The sequence below is a fragment of the Lipophrys pholis genome (assembly GCF_963383615.2).
Source record: "Lipophrys pholis genome assembly, chromosome: 1".
Lineage (NCBI taxonomy): Eukaryota > Metazoa > Chordata > Actinopteri > Blenniiformes > Blenniidae > Lipophrys > Lipophrys pholis.
The window spans coordinates 11,674,819-11,689,462 of record NC_137635.1 but is presented as its reverse complement, the minus strand read 5'-3'; the positions used below and the strand labels follow the sequence as shown (position 1 = coordinate 11,689,462).

Sequence of the window (14,644 nt, the reverse complement as noted above, 5' to 3'; positions counted from 1 at the left end):
CAGCCTTGCCTCACAGCGAGGTCATAGTTCAAATATCCGCAAGTGCTTTCTGTGTGGTGTTTGCATGTTCTCCCTGTGGGTTGAGAGTGCAAGTTGAGGTGGCACCAGTCCACCAAAAACAGTATAAACCTGAATGGGTTTATCCTCAGAGAAAAGGAACTCATCGTTATAAAGAAATCTGGGCCACAAAAGATAAAGTTTGGGAATCACTGTGTAAACTGAGCAAGTCATCCTACCTGGAGCTCGCACCATGCCACCTCCACCGTGGTCTCCGTGTCCAGTCCTTTATAGACTGTCTTGAAAGAGCCCCTTCCAATCTCAATGTTGAACTTGAGGTATCTCCCATCAGGAGACGTTGCCACCGCTTTGGTCTCCACGTCCTCCTTCTCCTCCTGCTCCCACTGGGTGTCAAACGTGATGCGGGACAAGACCTTCTGCGGTTTGTTGTGGAGTTCGCTCTCAGAGTCCGAGCTGCCATCGTGGGATCTGGGGACCGGATCCCACTTCCCCGCGTCGGGCTCCTGGCTGCGCGGCGGCGCGCCGGAACTGCAGACGGGCGACAAGGACGGCGGAGTCTCTTCGGTCTTCTCCTCCTCGACTCTGAACTCAGGCAAAGTGGGAATGTTTTCAGCAGACCAGGACAAGGCTTTGGAGAGGGCACCACTGTACAGAGGCGAATCGATGTCCATGCTGATCTTCTGCAGCCCGTACGAGTTCCTCCGTGCGCCCAAGCCGTGCGTCCGCAGCACGGACGGGACGCGCGACAAGCAGTCCTCTGTCATGTCCACAGGCAGGCCTGGGAAACCGCGTCCGGCTATCTCAACCTGTGCATGGGACATCGTGGCAGGTTCAGCGCCTTCTTGATTTACAACCTAAAAATGTGGGAATGACATTAAGACCGACAAAGTACCGTTACTTCAACGCTCCAGATTACTTTTCCATGATGTCAACACAACACCCCTGGGGGGGGGGGAAGCGCGAACAAGTAACTATTACACGACTAAAGAAGCATTTAAACTGACCAAAAAGTACAACACATCAAAGTTGAGGAATAAAATGTGACTTACTCATCACAGCCGGTTTAAATATCATTTCACTTTTATGCGCAAAGCGCACTTGAACGCGTCGTTTCCCTCCGGTAACCTGCGCACTTCTCTCTACTCGTCTTGACAAAGACTTCAGCCATAACCTCCTGTGAGAGGACGGACCTTCCAATATCAACAAAGCTCGGGAGGGTTGTGCGTCCTGTGCGCTCCTGGTGCGCGCTCCAACTCCGCCCCTCTTAACGCACGACTGAAAGCCCATCCACCACGCGCAAGGCAATAAGGATTTCCACTAGAAACTCTTTAAAACCGAGAATTTCACTCACAGCTTGTTTCAATTTGTAATCACTGCCACAACTAATAAGTAATTAAGTTAACGCAAAACCGATGCTGAAATAAGAAGACGCTTCAGAAATGATCCATAAACTAACTTTGTTCCCCAAAACTGCTCACCTGGGCAGAAGCCACAGGCCATCTGCTTGCTGCTTCCATTCAAGAGTAAGAAGGGTACACGATGTATCCTTTTCTAAATGGCACCTTATCGATCGAAACACCTCCCACCATTGATTCCCTGAATTGTCGGTGCGACTTGTCCCCATGTACCAGAGTGGGTGAGGAAACGTGTGCAGTGCGGGCCTCGCCTGTAGGGGGAGCTGCACTAGTTGAGTGCTGCTGAAACAGGACACCATTATCATCCAAGGCCACACTGGAGGTCCCACCTCTCCCACACACACACACACACACACACACACACACACACACACACACACACACACACACACACACACACACACACACACACACACACACACACACACACACACACACACACACACACACACACACACACACACACACACACACACACACACACACACACACACACACACACACACACACACACACACACACACACACACACACACACACACACACGTCATTGAAGAGAAAATAAACAAGCCAATTTTTTTTTTTTAATCAAATTTCTAATTTATTTTCCTACGGGGTATGCAAAAAAAGAGGTTGAATATAGACAGAGAGAGAGATAACAGGAGTCTCACAGTAGCTACTGCACAATAATAAATGACAGCAAACTGTACATGATGTGGACCGATGGTACAGAGTGAAGCCAGGTCCAGCTCAGGTCTCCGCAGTGTTCCTCCTCTGGAAGCACTCAGTCCCAAAATGAAAAAAGTCCCTCTGGTGTCGCGTGCTGGGATTTTTGGTTGGAGGAGAGGAACGACCGCCGAGCAAAGCTTCACTCCAAAATATACACAGTATTATTTTTTTTTTTTAACAAAGAAAGTTGGGAATAAAAGAAGTTGCCTTTACCCCAACAACAAAATAAAGTTACAGCTGGTGGGGAAAGATTTCCCCCAAAAGTATTTCATCCCCCGATAAGACTCATTGCATGTTTAACTGGCAACACCCGCGACAGCTTGAAACACAGTGCCACCTCAAATGTTTTCTCCCCCCAAGACGTACATGTAAAAATGATATTGGTTTTCCTCCAGTAAGAGAAGGCTTTGAACCAAAGAGGCAACCACCTAATTACATCTCCAGCTGAGATCCGCCGGGCTGGCCGTCGACGTCCACCAGGTGCAGCCTTTCGATGGCTAAATCTTAAAATTTGCCCGTACGGTACAGTGAAAGAGGGCTCCCAGACAGAGTGGATGTGATTCCGGCACCGCGTTAGAAGAATTTGACCCCTTTGCCATCGCCCATGGAGATGACCTCTGCTTTGCCGTCGGTCTGTAAAGCCTGCAGCGAGCGCAGCAGCATCCACTCCTCCAGGCCGTGGAACTCTGCCGGAGGAAAGTCAAGACCGAATGACGAGAATTAACTTGAGCTAAAACTGATTTAATCATCTGCATAAAAAGAATTGCTGTGCTGTATCAGGTTGGTGGAAGCAGCTTTCGATGCACAACGGTGTATTAGGCAGAAACGGTTGTAATATTTTGGCTCGTCGGGATTCAAAACACAGTTTTAGAAAGTTTAAATTGAAATTCACACTATTGAAAATAAAGTTAAAATGTTGTTGAAACAGCTGCAAAACTATAAATAACGATGAAACTCAACCCAATAATAATAAATGGAATAGTAAGCTCAGCGCGTTTTGACATCTGACAATTTTTCTCACCGTTTCGAAATAAGGAATGTTTTTTTTAGCGAGAACGTCTCCAGCTTGAGTCCAAGCTGCGAGTCTTTCTGTGTCTACATGTTCTCCCTGAGCATGTGTGGGTTCTCTCCGGTTTAAACTGGTGGTTGTGGAATTGCCTGTCTTGTTTTCTAATGTGGTGGTCTGTTTTTTTGTTTTTGTTTTGTGGACTGGCTGCAGCTCCACACGACGGTGGAGGCCCATGGCTGCTCCCATCACACTACACCTACAATCAAACACAAAGTGATTCCAACGGCATCTTTTGTTAATTCTGAATCACCCTTAAAAGCGAGGCGCCTACCTTCACCTTCTGTGTCGTCACCGTTGGACAGCTCGTACAGTGTGAACACGGAGTTGACCATACCGTTTTTGGAAACCTGTGAAAGTTTGAGAACAGAATAACAAACATTAATATACAATTTGAAAGATTCCAGTCAGACATAACAACCTGACGTGATTAAATATAGAAATAATAGATTTAATAAACATGTTTTCTCTTGGGGGGGGGTTTTGAAATGTAGTTTACATCAAAGACCTATGATTAAATTATCATTCAACTCTGTGTACAAAATAGAATACATACACATTTTATTTCATACGCCAAGTACTTAAAGAGCAAATATTCCTGAAATGGTTTCGGGGCGGCTGTGGCTCGTTGGGCAGAGCAGTCGCTTGCAGGTCCACATACCCAAGTATCCTTGAGCAAGACCCTGAACCCAAACAGCTATCAGTGGATGGATACCGCACCTCACACGTGGCAGCCACGCCCACCTTTTTTTTTTTAAAGAATTTCATTTTGGGATCAATAAAGTATGTATAATCTGTTTAATATTTAAGATTAGTAATGCGTCACCCATGTTCCGACACACTGATTTAAAAGCTTCTGAAGGACTTTACAAGCTGCACCTGCTCGACGCTGGTTAATGTTATTAACTGTGATCACAGAGGTCACATGAATCATCTTCTGTTACTGGATTGAATGTTCATGTTCACCTCCTGGAAACTCTATTACTGTCACTGTGTGTTCATACGTTAACATTACAGTTGCCTTAACTCGATTTGCTAATCCATTTTGACTTGGCTAATAATGCCGATGTGACCTGTGACTTTTTTTTAAACATCAGAAGACTTCAGCAAAAAAAATAAATAAACACGTGGAGGGGAAAACAATTTATAATTTCATGGACTGAGTTCATTTTGAAAGGGCTCTGAATCGAATGAAACTGATCGGATTCATTTCACCTTTAATTCACCAGGTAGGTGAAATATTATGAAAAAATATAAATATAAACATTATAATGACGACCTGACCAAGAGGCAGCAAGGAGGCACGAAGGAAAATATAGAAACAAATATATACAGACACACAATAAAACAGTAGCACAAAATCATTAAAACAAAAAGAAAACAGTGTATTTACAGTGTTCAAAGTGATATACGTTAAGAAACAAATTGATAAAAGTTAAAAGCATGTGCATTGATCCCTACATTATTGGTTGTATGATATGTGTGGAATAAATGTAGGAAGTTTGAAGACCTGTTGAAGATGATTCTGATTTATTTGCAGCAGAAAACTGATATGAGGAGCGAAGGAGGTATACGCAGGTATTCACAACATAAATCTCAGTTTAAGTTGTGAATATTGAGAAGGGACTGTAGCTATAGAGTGTTGTAAATGAACATTGAGAGCGGGTCATTTTAACCAGAATTTGTTTGGCAGAATGTGTAAAGGAGGATTTCTTTTAGTAAAAAAGAAAAACTACAGGATTTGACCTTTATGTTTATACAGAGTTTACTGTCAAGCCAGATACCAAGTTACTGAGCTGTGCTCAATCTCAGATCGATCCAAGGAGGAGACACTCTGCATGTGGCATATTTCTGTTGAAAACCCTGCATTCAGGTTTATTTTCTGCAATATGAAGCTGACTGGACCGAGGATGTGTGGTATGACAGCTGGGGGTGGAGGGTGGGCGCAATGTGCTTCAGGCCTTTTGTGGTTCACTACTTCACTCCCACAGCAACAAGTACTTTTTCTTGGGGGGGAAAAAAAAAAAAAGGACATTGGCACAAAGAAATCACATTGCTGCTGAAATCTGAAAATAAAAAGCTATCTAAAGAGGCCTTAATTATGTTTTACGACCCTACAGGGATTGTATCGTATTATTGTAAGAAAAGATAAGAAGTTTTTTTGTTTTTTAATAAAAGCAAAGGCATTATTTATGTAATAGTTGTTAATGCTTGTATCCTACAATGTCCGTCATTGTGAAAGCAGGGTCACACGAGCGTTTCAACATCACATCCCATTAAGTATCTTTCATTCCACGTGCTTGCTGTTTATCTTCCAGCTCTACATATGCGGAAGACCGTACAGTTTATGCCTCCTCTGTCCGATAACTCACCCACTGGTATATGAGCTTGCCCCATTCTTCCGGTCGCCTCCACATGACTAAACACCGGGACTTGTTTTTGTCCAACCACTCCAGATTACCTGCAGTGACAGCGCAGAGAAAACATTTCTCATATCTGCCCTAGAAGACAGAGTCTTGAAGTTATCGCAGACAGTGACGGCCGTACACAAAGTGATTAGACAGAGACACGAGGTCACGAGCTAAACTGTGGACAGAACAGAGTTTACCTTTTTTTCTCAATTCCTCAAACACAACTTGAATTGCTTCCATCGAGAGTTTGCCTGAGATTTCATTAAGGACAAATAATAAAGTGCGGATTCGATAGAAGCAGAATCAATCCAAGAGCAGGAAATACCAGCGCGCAGTAAGAAATGAGTAAAGATGAACATAGAAAAAAAATAAAAATTACTACAAGAGATGTTGCGACTGAACGTATTCAGGTGTATTTAAGGATACGTTCTATCTTCTTGTTGTTGAAGACGGGGCTTTCTTGTGCCTCCATGACGTCCAGGGTGTAGAGCTTGTTATGTCGGCAGTAGGACAGAGCCAGGGAACACCAGGCCGCCAGCTGCTTCTGTCTCGTGTCGACATTGGGCTGTAGCCTGAAAGACGAGCAAGAGACGTTAAAGTTACAACAGTGTAGAAACAGTCCGGCCATCTGTAACGATACTGAATGTTAAAAAAGATATCAAATATGGTAGGTTTAGGTTTGAAAGAAAATCTTGGATGATGGGGGGGAGGGTGGGGGGTGTAAGTGAAGAATTAAAACAAATATTTGGATATGACCTCCCCACGAGCTGTTCGGTCCTCAATCTTTGTAAAACCCGTAAAGGAGTTGTCCCACAGATTGACAAATATCTGGTCAAGATATTGTTGGTCGCAAGCAAGAAAGCCATGATGAGAAACTGGGTTACGAAACACCACCAACAAAAGATATAAAGATCGTGGAAGACATCTTTTTTTAATGGAAAAGCTAACGCTCACTTATCTTATCACATTACACACAGACTTATAGCAGGCATTGCCACTGCATCATGAGAAACTCTGAAAATAGCTCTTATCAACTGTTTATGTGCTGCACAGATGTAATCATTGCAAGTGGAATGAAAGTGCACTTTTAATCTATCAAAAGCACAGACAGTTCCATATCTACATCAGTACTCAGGAACTTCTTATAAATCTCAATGCAGAGATCTTCCAGGTACTGTCCAGCTGGTACTACACACAAAATGTGTAATCCTGGAGCTGTGGGGGATTATTGAAGAGCAAGACAGTGAAAGGCCCAAAAACTACCACAGATAAATACAAAAGGTCTAAACTTGACACATAGACATTAGCATAACGTATCCTGGCAAGATTGTGGATACTTTGATATCGACTATTACACCCTTTTTGGAAATTGTCAACAACAACAAAACATCTTTTAAAGAAATTTGTCAAGAATTAAGTTATTTGTAAAATATCCAAATAAATCTCTCACCAAATTTAAAAATATATGATAAATATTGCAAGTGAAATACAAAGAATTGGGGTAAAGACAGACCACGAATAAAACATCAGTGACACACAAATATGAAAGAAATCTTCTTAAAGAAATGCAGAAGCAAAATAACAACAGATTCATAATATCCTGACTCGATGCTCCACCTGGAGGATCTGCTACAGAATCATAACATCCTGACTCGATGCTCCACCTGGAGGATCTGCTACAGAATCATAACATCCTGACTCGATGCTCCACCTGGAGGATCTGCTACAGATTCATAACAGCCTGACTCGATGCTCCACCTGGAGGATCTGCTACAGATTCATAACATCCTGACTCAATGCTCCATGTCCCTCAGCTCAGTGGTTTAGCCGCAAATGAGACATAATGCTAACTTCCATGAAAACACATAACAGCGGCATTAATCATACTCTGAAGGTAAACGACAAAGAATTGATCAAACGCATGCCCAATACATCGCTGAGGTTTCACAACAAGAGCGTTATACACAAACTTTACAAAACCTACTTCCCTAGCCTTCTGAGTCGATTAGCATGTTAGCTCGCTAACACAGTGCTAACGCGCTGTGACTCAGTAACACGCCAAAACTAAAGCCCAACAAACGTGTTCAAAAGCTGCCATTAAACGTGCAGCATGGATCTTTTACTCACGTAAAAAACGGTGGAAAGTTGTACTGCCAGGGCCACTCAAAAGTCATCTCAGTCGATACGATTGCTAACAGCTGACAGCCTCCCGGAAGTGAGTCCAGTCCTCAGACAGGTCCGAGTGGATACAAGAGATTTGAAAACAACAAAACCAGGTCGCCAAAGTAGTTCACCTACTTATTATTATTATTATTATTATTATTATTATTATTATTATTATTATTATTGTTGTTGTTGTTGATATTGTTGTTAATTAATAATAGCAATATTAAGAAGAACAAGAATCATTGGTACTTTAATAATTAGTAGTTGTTTCTTCTTGCCAAAATAGCATGTCAACAGCTTGCACCATGGCTAATACATTTTATTTGGATCTTTTTACTCAGAATATTTGTTTTTAATTTGCATTTATGTGTTTTTCTGACTGCATTTCTAGTTTCTCCTTAAACGGAGGACTTCTTTTATATACCAAGGTTCTTGATGGTGCTGCAGAATTTTCCATTTTATACATTCATCAGCTTTACCCTGTGGTGGAGCCGATCCCAGATGACTCTGGGTGAGGACAGGATATACTTGACAGGCCACCAATCCATCACAGGGCAAACAGAAAGGGACAGACAAATGCATGCACTCACATTCACAGCTGGGGGAAAAATATGGTCACCAATTAACTCACATGAATGTTTTTGGACTGTGTGCGGAAACCCGAGGACAAACTTTCCCCTAATTCCATCAATGATAACCACAGTGTTCTACTTCATGGACACTCTAAACAGTATAAATACATTGTATGGTAACAAATCAACACCGATACATTTTTTTAAACAAAGTTATTTTATTATGGAATAGTTTGTGCATTTCCACCAGCATTCAGCATAAATATGCTTCTATGTCTATTTACAGGTCCCAAATATCTTCTAATACCCACTCTCACTCTCATGACAACAGGTCATCCTCCATTATTGCTATTATTTATTTCTATGATGTTATAATACATTTTTTTCCCAAGTACAACTTGATTTAAAAATGGCGTTTCACAATTCTGCAGAGAAAATCTACACAAGTATCCTAAGTCACTTCCTACGGCGCAGCAAATTGTTGGTGTTAATATTCTTTATTTTTTTTACATTCCTATACAACAAAATAAATGTATGACAGTGATTCCAATAAAAGAAAACACTACGTTAGAAATCTGTCTCAGTTATTGCCATATGTGATAAAGTCCAAAACATTTCAATGTCTTTAAACTTCCTAAAAGAAAAAAGACAGACTAAAGTGAACCTTGATCATTCCTGTAGAGAGGACATGATTGATTTCACCCACGTTTGACTTGGGTTTTAATGTCACTGCCGTTCATACAAACTAGAAGAAAACAATATTAATATCTCCAGAAAGTGACTTGTGTTTTTTAGGCGACTAAAGTCTCAAGAACAGACGGCAGCTTGAAACGACACCACGCCACTTCACACGTGTGCGGCTCCACTTCCAACACTTCAATACTGTCACAGATAGTCCTAACAGTGTGAGCCTCCTATGAAGACAATCCAGACAACACCTTGTTTAAACAGGCTTCACATTATTATTACAGAAGATCCCTCATCTAGTCTGGTTAAACATGAAGGCCCCTTTTATTTATTTTTTTAAACTCTTTTTTTAACTTGTTAATATCAGATTCTGCAGCTAAGCTGCTGAAATGCGCTGCAGAGGTAAATCTAGCACATGAAGTGTCGAGCATTGACACGCTTGCAGACGTCTGCAGTGGAGCCTTGTGACCGCTTTAGCTTGAGTTGAAGATGTACTCATATTCCCTGAGGATGAATTCCACGATTTGATTCTGATAGACCATGTGCATGGCGAGGTTGGAGGACTCCATCTCTGGACGGAGCAACGTCGGGCCAAACACGATCGCCACATTTTGGGCCGTCATACGATTGTTATCACCACACTTGATGACCCTGTGAGAGAAAAAAAACAAAAAACATTTAAAGATACACAACATTGTTGTCATTTTTCCTTTATTAATTGAGTTTACGTTATCAACAAAAACATTTTTTATTCCACAGCAGGGATTAAACTGCTTTGTTCACAGTGACTGCAAAATCCCCTATAAATAATAGGTGTAAATGTATGATAATCATTATCATCGTGTGATGGAGTTGCACATGGAGAGCCAAACCTGTGTAAATGCCCGAAAAGGAGTTTCATGGTGTCATGGTTTGAGGGAGGAAGACTTTTAACCAGCTCGTCGATTTGAGACAATTTTACGTTGTAATCAGCAATTTCTACAAAAACAGGACACAAGATGATGATCATTTAACGGAATCAGCAGCTTAATATTCACCAAAGCTGGTAGGTTCAACCTTGGAAACGTGAGATTAAAATGATGGATACAAAGATTCACCCACTGATGGCTGCAATGAATTTCTGAAAGTGGCTGAATGGGAAAAGCGGCTCGGGAAGCTCTCTGAAAAATAACTTTAAGGCTCCGGTGATGACGTGCACGTCCTCCCACTGACCGTCCTCCAGGTCCAGCTCCTCTGTGGGAACACAGCACAGATACATACTATGTAAACACAGCAGGGGGCACCGTTCTCTTACCTTCAGAAACCATCATGGCCTGACTCAATGGTGCAGATGAAAACTTGTTGACAGTGATTTGGACTGATTGAATTTTACCGTGATCAGCCTTGAAGCGAAGTTTCTGAATGACCGCGAGGTTCCCGCTGACTCTGTAGAGGCCATCGATGTCCAATCCTGTCAGTCAACACATGAGGATGAGTGTACTGGAAACGCTTCAATATTACTCGCCAGCGATAGGAATGAAGTGGATTACCTCTTTTCTCCACAGCTCGAATACATTTCTCAACGAAAGCAGGTACTGTGCTTCTCTCAAATGCACACAGCGTATCCAGATGGCAGCCGAAGACATTGTCTGCAATTATTAAACACATAACCATGATTGAAATAGCTCTTAACATTAAGTGAGCACACTGCATTTACATATTCAATGGCGCATTGTTATACAACACCACACTTCTTTCACAGCGTTTCATTTTTTTCCACATATTATTAAGTTATTGTAGGTATGGTATTGTTCTGGTGAAGCATGATGCTGCCTCCACCATGCTTCCCTGTAGGGACGGTATCGTTCTGGTGAAGCATGATGCTGCCTCCACCATGCTTCACTGTGGGGACGGTATTGGCCCGGTGATGGGTCTGGTTTTCTCCAAACATGATACTGAGCATTCACACCAAAGATTTCAATCTTCATTACACCAGAGAATTTAGTTTCTTCTGGTCTGAAAGTCTTTCAAGGGGTTTTTGGTCAAACACCAGGCGGGCTGCCATGTGCTTTGTACTAAGGAGGGGCTTCCATCCTGTTCTCTTCTCTCCACAGAGGAACACTGGAGCTCTCTTAGTTTTTCAGTTAAAAATGTTTGGGAAGCAGCTTTTTTATGCTGCACATACACAATAACATCATGGGTAATGTTCACAGATGTGTCCCCATTTCTATCTCCTTTGTGTTTATTTTCCTGATGCCTTCTGGATGGAACTCACTCATCAGCTTCATGCCTCTGTTCTACAATAGATGGCACAGTTGAGTCACTTTAGCGAAAAGTCTGTCCTGTGATTGGCTTTCACAGTTTAGCTCTTTTTCTGGTTGATAGTTCCTGTGATAATGATTGGGTCCGGCCTATGCATCATCTATGGTGTAACGTTGTATTCAAAGACTAAACACACAGCATACGTGAAAAGACGTGTCTTAAAACCTATTATCTGTATGTTAACTCTTTGAAAATGGTGCAACTGCAGCTTCAGACGTCTACCAAAGTAAAGCAGAATTAACTTCCAACATCATTTTAAGAGCAATGCTGAAAAGAACTTAACTCATTTTAACTATTGCAGACGGTACCTGTGCATGTCATAATCTAACCTTCCAACAATTTCCCTTTCGTTCGTATTCAAATCAGCCACAGTGGAGCGGAACACTTCCTTGTTGGAAATCACCTCTGATGTAGCCTTTTTCCTTGACGGACTGCAGAGTCGGGCGCTTCAGCAGGAACTTCATCAGCTTGGTTCGAACTTTCTTGGGGTCCGTGTCTCCTGCGGTGGTGGAGCTGGAGCTCGTGACACTGGGCCTGGTGACTGACGAGATGGATGGCAGACATTTAAAACGGATGTTACTGTACCTCTCAATGGGCCTCATGTTGTCTAAGTGGGGCAGCATTGTTATTTCAAATCAGGCCACAGTTGAATCAGACAGGGAGGGAAAATGTAGTTTTCCTAAGTCACCTCTTCGCCTGGCGTCCATTCCGCCACCGAGCTTGTCCTCTCGCTCTAGACTGCCGACCTTTTCATACAGATCTGTATCCTCATCCTCAGAATGATGCTGCTCCTGGTATTCCTGATGGATGCGGGGAAAAATAAATATCAACACATTTACTAACACATTTCAACATTTTTATGAGAGCAAAAATCTTTTGTAAGTTAATTCTTTCTGTTCTACTTAATTAATAATGTATAAGACTGATACATTTAAACCAGGGGTGGGAAACAAATGTTTCCAAAGGGGCTACATGAAAAATGAGAATAGAATTTTGTCTTATTTCATAAAGCTAATAACAATTAAAATTCATAATTTTGCTGTTAATTTCAGGCAGCAGAAGACTATTCTACACAAAGCTATAGTGATATATAATCCCACTATAATCCCACTCACAACTACACATGCCTACAAACACTACAGGAAGAAGCAGATACAGATATTCTGATGAATTTATTGTGATACAAGGACTCACAAGTTGCCGTATGGTGTCCACTAAGACTTTGTACCAGTCGCTGATGATGCTTTCAGTGTCATACTGGATCAAAAACTCCATGCCGTTCTTTCCTTTTAGCTGAAGGAGAGAAAGTCCCACATTGGACGAGGTGATTAGCCCCCAAAAGACCACTTTATATTTTCGTGATTCATTAACACAATGAGCACATGTGACATTGTCCTGAGTTGGAGAGCACTGCCGGAAGTGTCTGTCATCTACGAACACACCTCTAAAACATTCTTTTTGCTTGATTTTTCCTTTGAGGCCCAGCCTATCGTCGCTCCTCGCAGATCCACTGCAACTTCTGGAGCGATCTGATTGGTCTTGTTCTGCACGGTGGCAAAAAAAAAAAAAAAGGAGAAGAATAAATCCAGCTGTTTACGAAACTGCCGGTGCTGCATTCCTGGAGATGTTGAACAAAAGCTGTGACTGTCCCTGGCAGCTTGTGACCTCAGGGCTTGTCTGAGCTGTCATTGCTCATAAAGGTGACACACTGGCTGGCTTCGCGCTGCGGTTCACTGTTTCGCTGGCTTTCTCATGTGTGCAATATGATTCCAAGGGCTCAGACTGGATACAAACAAGAGTTGTGTATTCAAATCATAAGACAAAAAAAAAAGTTAAATCTGGTCTGTAAGGTCTCAGAAAGTCGCCACCACGTCAGAAATGTGCAGAATGCTCACATGGTACACGAATGCAGCGTCACAGCTTCTTAACGACACGTAATGACCTCTCGCTCCTCTCATGTGGACGCTTACAAGCAAAACGTGACTTTTTCTAATGTGAGCGTGGTGTTTGGTCGTACCAGCGGCCCCATGGGAGCAGATTTGGGGTCTTTGTGGAAGGTCAGCACCCCTCCGTGGAGAACCGTCCACGTCTGTGTCCAGTTTTTCCTGAAGTGAATGAAATGACACGTGACTCCAGACACGTCCAGATTCAAACACTAAAACACGACAGTGTCACACACGTGGGAAAGAAGTCGTCCGAAGCAACTTACCTTACTTTCTTTCCGTTCTCACACACTTTTGTTTTATTAAGAATTCCAGCTTTCTCCAAGTTCTGCACCTGAAATCAGAAAAGATAACACCATGTTTATTATGTGTCTTATCTTTTGGTGAGATTTAGTTGGATTATCTGATGATACGAGGAACGCAAACTTCAGGTTATGGTAAAACAGACCTCACAGACATATTTCTCTCATTAAATGTGCATTCAGGTATCAAGGTCAACATCGCTTTGACACGAAGATTTTAATCTTCGGTCCATATGTTTGGTCACAGATGTGACTTTAACAAGATAAGAAAAGCAAAAGATTGACTTTATCGAAGTTCTGTTATCGCAAATTTATGTTCAGGCATCGAACCAAAACACTGTAACAAAGAGAATCTGTTTCAAAGACTTGTTCCTTGTGACTGATTGTAGATTTGAGGATACTGGTGCAAAAACAAGCACGACAATATTCAAACTCTTATATAGTATCATACCTGTATTCAACAAACAATATGTATAACCATATGTATGTGGGAAATTCCTCCAAGATTGATGAGAAAGACATTTTTGGTGTTTGTAGAGGATAGTAAAAACACAGAATACAACTGGAATTTAATGTACACATGTAATGTTACTAGGATGGAGCATTTTTCATACATCAAAATGCAGCACAAAGCGCTTGACATGTTAAAAACACATCCTACTCCCTTAATCTGAATAAAAAACACAAAATAGCAAGATGTGGCAGAGCACGGAGAGAGTAGATGAACATAAAAGCTGCAAACACACATTTTGGAAGCAAGAGCGGCCCGAATGGAGGATGTACCCATTTCTGTCGAGAATTTCACAGAGGAGATGAGTGATTTCAATATATGGATATGTATGTACTGTATATTTAGAACCCTCTTGAGCGACCTGGAGTCATAGATAGTCGCAGCTATCTATGGATCGAGCTCAAGTGAGCGCCTTAACCTAACAACCCACGTTATACCGCAGCCACCGCGAGGTCAGATAATAGGGGCGTCTCCAGGGTCTGAACCCCGTCGCCTTAAGAGAGGGACACAGAGCACCATTCAG

At 42.1% G+C, this 14,644-nt stretch overlaps 3 protein-coding genes across 5 annotated transcripts in view; all 3 read right to left on the bottom strand.

Annotated features, from left to right (window-relative positions):
- wnk4a (WNK lysine deficient protein kinase 4a) overlaps positions 1–1,183 on the bottom strand; it is a 44,573-nt gene extending 43,390 nt beyond the window's left edge. The window contains exons 1-2 of the mRNA XM_080480763.1: positions 1,068–1,183; positions 237–872 (exon numbers count right to left, since the gene is read on the bottom strand). Of these exons, the coding sequence (XP_080336889.1) occupies positions 237–839 (603 nt within the window). The 5' untranslated portion in view covers positions 840–872; positions 1,068–1,183. The remainder of the gene's footprint in view (positions 1–236; positions 873–1,067) is intronic.
- An 836-nt stretch (positions 1,184–2,019) lies between these two features.
- Positions 2,020–7,861, bottom strand: vps25 (vacuolar protein sorting 25 homolog). The gene is made up of 6 exons (XM_080486203.1): positions 7,767–7,861; positions 6,066–6,211; positions 5,837–5,890; positions 5,601–5,689; positions 3,503–3,578; positions 2,020–2,848 (listed from the first exon to the last, which is right to left on the bottom strand). Exons 1-6 carry the CDS (start codon positions 7,811–7,813, stop codon positions 2,736–2,738), a joined length of 525 nt encoding a protein of 174 aa, XP_080342329.1. The 5' UTR covers positions 7,814–7,861; the 3' UTR covers positions 2,020–2,735.
- A 931-nt stretch (positions 7,862–8,792) lies between these two features.
- LOC308118997 (rho GTPase-activating protein 15-like) overlaps positions 8,793–14,644 on the bottom strand; it is a 29,623-nt gene continuing 23,771 nt past the window's right edge. For all 3 annotated transcript variants that reach the window (XM_080478749.1, XM_080478751.1, XM_080478750.1), the window contains 11 exons: positions 13,575–13,642; positions 13,383–13,470; positions 12,808–12,909; positions 12,560–12,658; positions 12,054–12,165; positions 11,769–11,906; positions 10,594–10,692; positions 10,437–10,514; positions 10,166–10,297; positions 9,937–10,042; positions 8,793–9,715 (listed from right to left, as the gene is read on the bottom strand). In XM_080478749.1, coding sequence (XP_080334875.1) covers positions 9,538–9,715; positions 9,937–10,042; positions 10,166–10,297; positions 10,437–10,514; positions 10,594–10,692; positions 11,769–11,906; positions 12,054–12,165; positions 12,560–12,658; positions 12,808–12,909; positions 13,383–13,470; positions 13,575–13,642 — 1,200 coding nt within the window. In that variant the 3' untranslated portion in view covers positions 8,793–9,537. The remainder of the gene's footprint in view (positions 9,716–9,936; positions 10,043–10,165; positions 10,298–10,436; positions 10,515–10,593; positions 10,693–11,768; positions 11,907–12,053; positions 12,166–12,559; positions 12,659–12,807; positions 12,910–13,382; positions 13,471–13,574; positions 13,643–14,644) is intronic.